At 49.3% G+C, this 3601-nt stretch overlaps 1 protein-coding gene across 1 annotated transcript; it reads right to left on the bottom strand.

Annotated features, from left to right (window-relative positions):
- Positions 1 to 27: 27 nt before the first annotated feature.
- LOC102730464 (olfactory receptor 2B11-like) lies at positions 28 to 962 on the bottom strand. The gene is given in 2 exon segments (XM_031034160.2): positions 28 to 250; positions 252 to 962. Coding segments are annotated over 2 exon segments (789 nt in total). The 5' UTR covers positions 818 to 962.
- Positions 963 to 3601: the final 2639 nt, after the last annotated feature.

Below are 3601 nucleotides of genomic sequence, written 5' to 3'. Positions count from 1 at the left end.
GGGGTTGCGGGTGGGGGTGATTATGGACTAGAAGAGGGAGATAAACTTGCCCTGCTCTTGGGAGTAGCTGGAAGGGGGCTGCAGGTACATGTAGATGGCAGGCAGGTAGAAGAGGGAGACCACCACAAGGTGGGAGGAACAGGTCCCAAAGGCTTTGTGCCTCCCCCTGGAGGACTGGATCCTGAGCACCGCGCGGGCAGTGAAGCCGTAGGGGAGAAGGATGAGCGTTAGGGGCACCAGCACAAAGAGCCAGTGTGGCATCGTTCACGGCGGTGTCTGCACACGACAGCTTCATCATGGCTGGCACCTCACAGAAGAAGTTGTTCAGCACCTGAACTAGGGAGCTGCCAAAGCCACTGAGCCAGGCCACAGCCACGAGCTGCTGGCCGAGGGGGGGCATGATCACGGCATACCGGAGGGGCTCACAGATGGCCACGTAGCGGTCCGGGGCCATGGCAGCCAAGACGATGCTCTCAGTGCACCCCAGCCAGTGGAAAATGGCGTACTGCGCTGTGCAGCCGCCGTAGCTGATGGTCGTCCTGGAGCTGCCCATGTTGACCAGCATCTGTGGGACTGTGGCGGAGGTGTAGCAGAAGTCCAGGAAGGAGAGGTGGCCGAGAAAGATGTACATGGGGCTGTGGAGCTGGGGATCCAGCCGGGACACCAGGGTGATGGCGATGTTCCCCAACATGGCCAGAATGTAGGACACCAGGAGGACCACAAAGAGGGGGAGTTCCAGCCATGGCCTGTCAGAAACACCTAGAAGGATGAATTCCTTAGGGGGATCCCCCAGGAAGCTCTGGTTGTCACCTCTCATGCTGAGGCATTCTCTGGAGCCTGTGATGAGTCAAAGTGAATGAAACCTGAGAACAAGAATTAGTTGGCTTCCTCATGGCTGTGCCTGAGCTTTCCCAAAGAGTTGCATCCTGTCTCACCTCCGTGGAGACCCCGAGATATGGGGGAGTCAGAACCAGGAGGCAGAGCAGCTGCCCATGTGTTTTGCTCTGCCTCCTACTCTGTGACCTTGACTATGCCATTTAATCTTTCTGAACTTTGATTTCTGCATCTGCCACGTGGGGAGAAAATACTTGCAAAGTTCTGGGGATGATAGAGCAGCTTGATGTTTGTGAAAGCATATCAAAAATAAATAAGAATTTTCTTCCGGTTTGGTCAAAGTCTGCCTTATGCCCCATCACCGTTACAACGTTTGATTTCTCTCTACGCACTCACTGGCAGGGAATTGACCACTTTCTTTGGCTTTCCGGCTTTGCCTTTTGGAAGTGATTGTAGGAGGGAGGTGAGAAACGGCATCAAGCAAGTTAGAAGCACGCTCGACTCATCTGCTAAGGCTTACATCTGGCTCTGTCACCATGAAGAGGTGCTCTCTGGCTTATCTGCACATGCTGGTCTCTCTCCTAGGGCCGTTCACAAACAGGCAGCACTATCATGCACTTTGAAGTAAAAAAAAGTACAATCCAAGATCCTCTGAGACCCTGGCGTGAAGGAGCTAAGTCACTTTGGCTGTTGATTTGGTCATGGCACCTAATAAGATCCCAGGACATAGGGTTTTGAGCATCGGGAGAAAGATCTGGAATGTGTAAGAACCACAGCCCCTGGAGTTTTCTCTGAAGGATCAGATTGCCTCTAGAGCTAACATTTATCGGGCTGTTTGAGTGACATCTAGGTTTCCTCCACAATTTTGTTGCCAAGCAGCTGTTTCCTCTTGCAATCAGAAAACACAGCTGATTTGATTTTTGGACTCTGCAGCTTCTAGAAAGCAACTGGGTGGCCACCTGCCGATTCATGGGTCTCTTCCACTGAGGTCCATCAGCCCCCACCTCCTACTCTCTTCCCAGGACCACAAACCCTCAAGTTCATGATGGCGATGATAGAATGCATGAGAGGCTGAGAAGAAATTAAATCCTGTGTGCAGGTAATTTATGGAGGATTCGTTCTTAGCTCCTCGTTTGGTGCTTTATGCATAAACTATAACGTCATGGAGATCTACTCAGTGCTGTGGCAATAAACAAGTGTTGTCCTCCCCTCCAAGTCCTGCATTCTTAAGAACCCTGGTATTACTTGAAAACAGCTCCAACTCTGGGGGTTCAGTGGATACCTAAGTGCAAACTATTTTCTCTGTTGTTTCAAAACTACATACTCTTTCCAATATTCTTGTGGAACGCCCAGTTGTTACACTTCTTCCCACTGTTCTTTGGAAACTACTTCTTGGGTGACTCTTAGAGAATGCAGTTATTTTATCTCTAATGGGAGCTCAGGACACATTTTCGATTCAGTGAGCTGGGAGGGGCAAAATCGGGCTTGTCCAACTTTCAAGGTGAAAAGTAATCACACCATTTCCCTTTCTTAGGTTTCTGATTCCAAAGTTTCTTCTCAGAGTCTACACTGGGCAAGAAAGGGAAATGTTGCAGGGATAGTGAGGAAAGATATACAAGGATGGAGGAACTAAGAAAGGTAGAGGGTAGGTATGGGTCACACTTAATAAGGAATGCAAATTATGAAACACTCCCTGTGAGCCAGATGCTGGGATTACTTAGTGCTTTCATGACTCAGTAAGGGGGATGTTTCTACCCGCATTTTGCTGTTGGGCAGAGTGGCTTGGGGAAGATGACTGGTCTACTGTAGACTACTACTTACATAGCAGCACATGGTAAAGCCAAGACCAAAAGCTAAGCTCTTGCTCTTAACCATTATTCTCTTTAGTACTTTGCTTTTGAAAGAGCAGGAACAGCATGCACACACATCACTGAGACAGAAGAGAATGACAGAAACAGGAGAGTAATGTCACCCAGGAGGAAAGGGGGAGGGGATTGAAGAGGAGACACTGAGATTTCCAGTTCAGTATACCCAGCGTGCATGCACGTGCGCGCACACACACAAACACACACTGGTGGACTGCAGAGCTGGACACCAGCTCAACCTGACCTTTCTCACTCTGCATCGGATGCCTTGTGGTCACACTCTGTCCACTTTGGAACTGCTTCGGATCCAGCCTCTGAACTCCCTTGACCTCCTTACCCCTTCCTTATCACCCAGATAGAGGTGTTCCCGGGGGGCACTGCCTTGCTTCCCAGGATAAACACAGCGATTTCCACATCTGCCACAGTCACACTCCAGCAGAGTCCTTCCAGATCTGGGTCTCTAGCTGTCACTTCTTCCCTGACGTCTAATCCCCTTTTTGACACTGTTCACTGGAGCATCCCAAATTTACCCTGTCGGCTGTTCCTCCAAATTCAGTCCAGCACCTTCCTTCCTATTCCTGGCTGCCTCTGCATCAGTCACCCTGACTCAGAGTGTTATTTCTGATAACAGTCCTCATTGGTCATAGTTCATCAGTGACATCCTATTGGCTTCACTAGCCTAATGTCGGAGCACACGCTGTCTCCCTGCATCTGTTGTCCTTGGCCAGAACCACCATCTGGACCCCTCTTATCTAACCCGCTACTCACGTTGCCAATGGAGTCGTCTTTCTTTCTTTCTTTCTTTTTTTTTTAAATTTTGCATATTCTTTTTTTTTAAAGATTTTATTTATTTATTTGAGACAGAGAGAATGAGAGACAGAGAGCATGAGAGGGAGGAGGGT

Source organism: Leptonychotes weddellii, unplaced genomic scaffold (assembly GCF_054177405.1).
Source record: "Leptonychotes weddellii isolate Sample4059 unplaced genomic scaffold, ASM5417740v2 HiC_scaffold_19336, whole genome shotgun sequence".
In the NCBI taxonomy this organism is placed as follows: domain Eukaryota; kingdom Metazoa; phylum Chordata; class Mammalia; order Carnivora; family Phocidae; genus Leptonychotes; species Leptonychotes weddellii.
The sequence above is the reverse complement of the archived record's forward strand: the minus strand, read 5'-3'. Positions and strand labels throughout refer to the sequence as shown.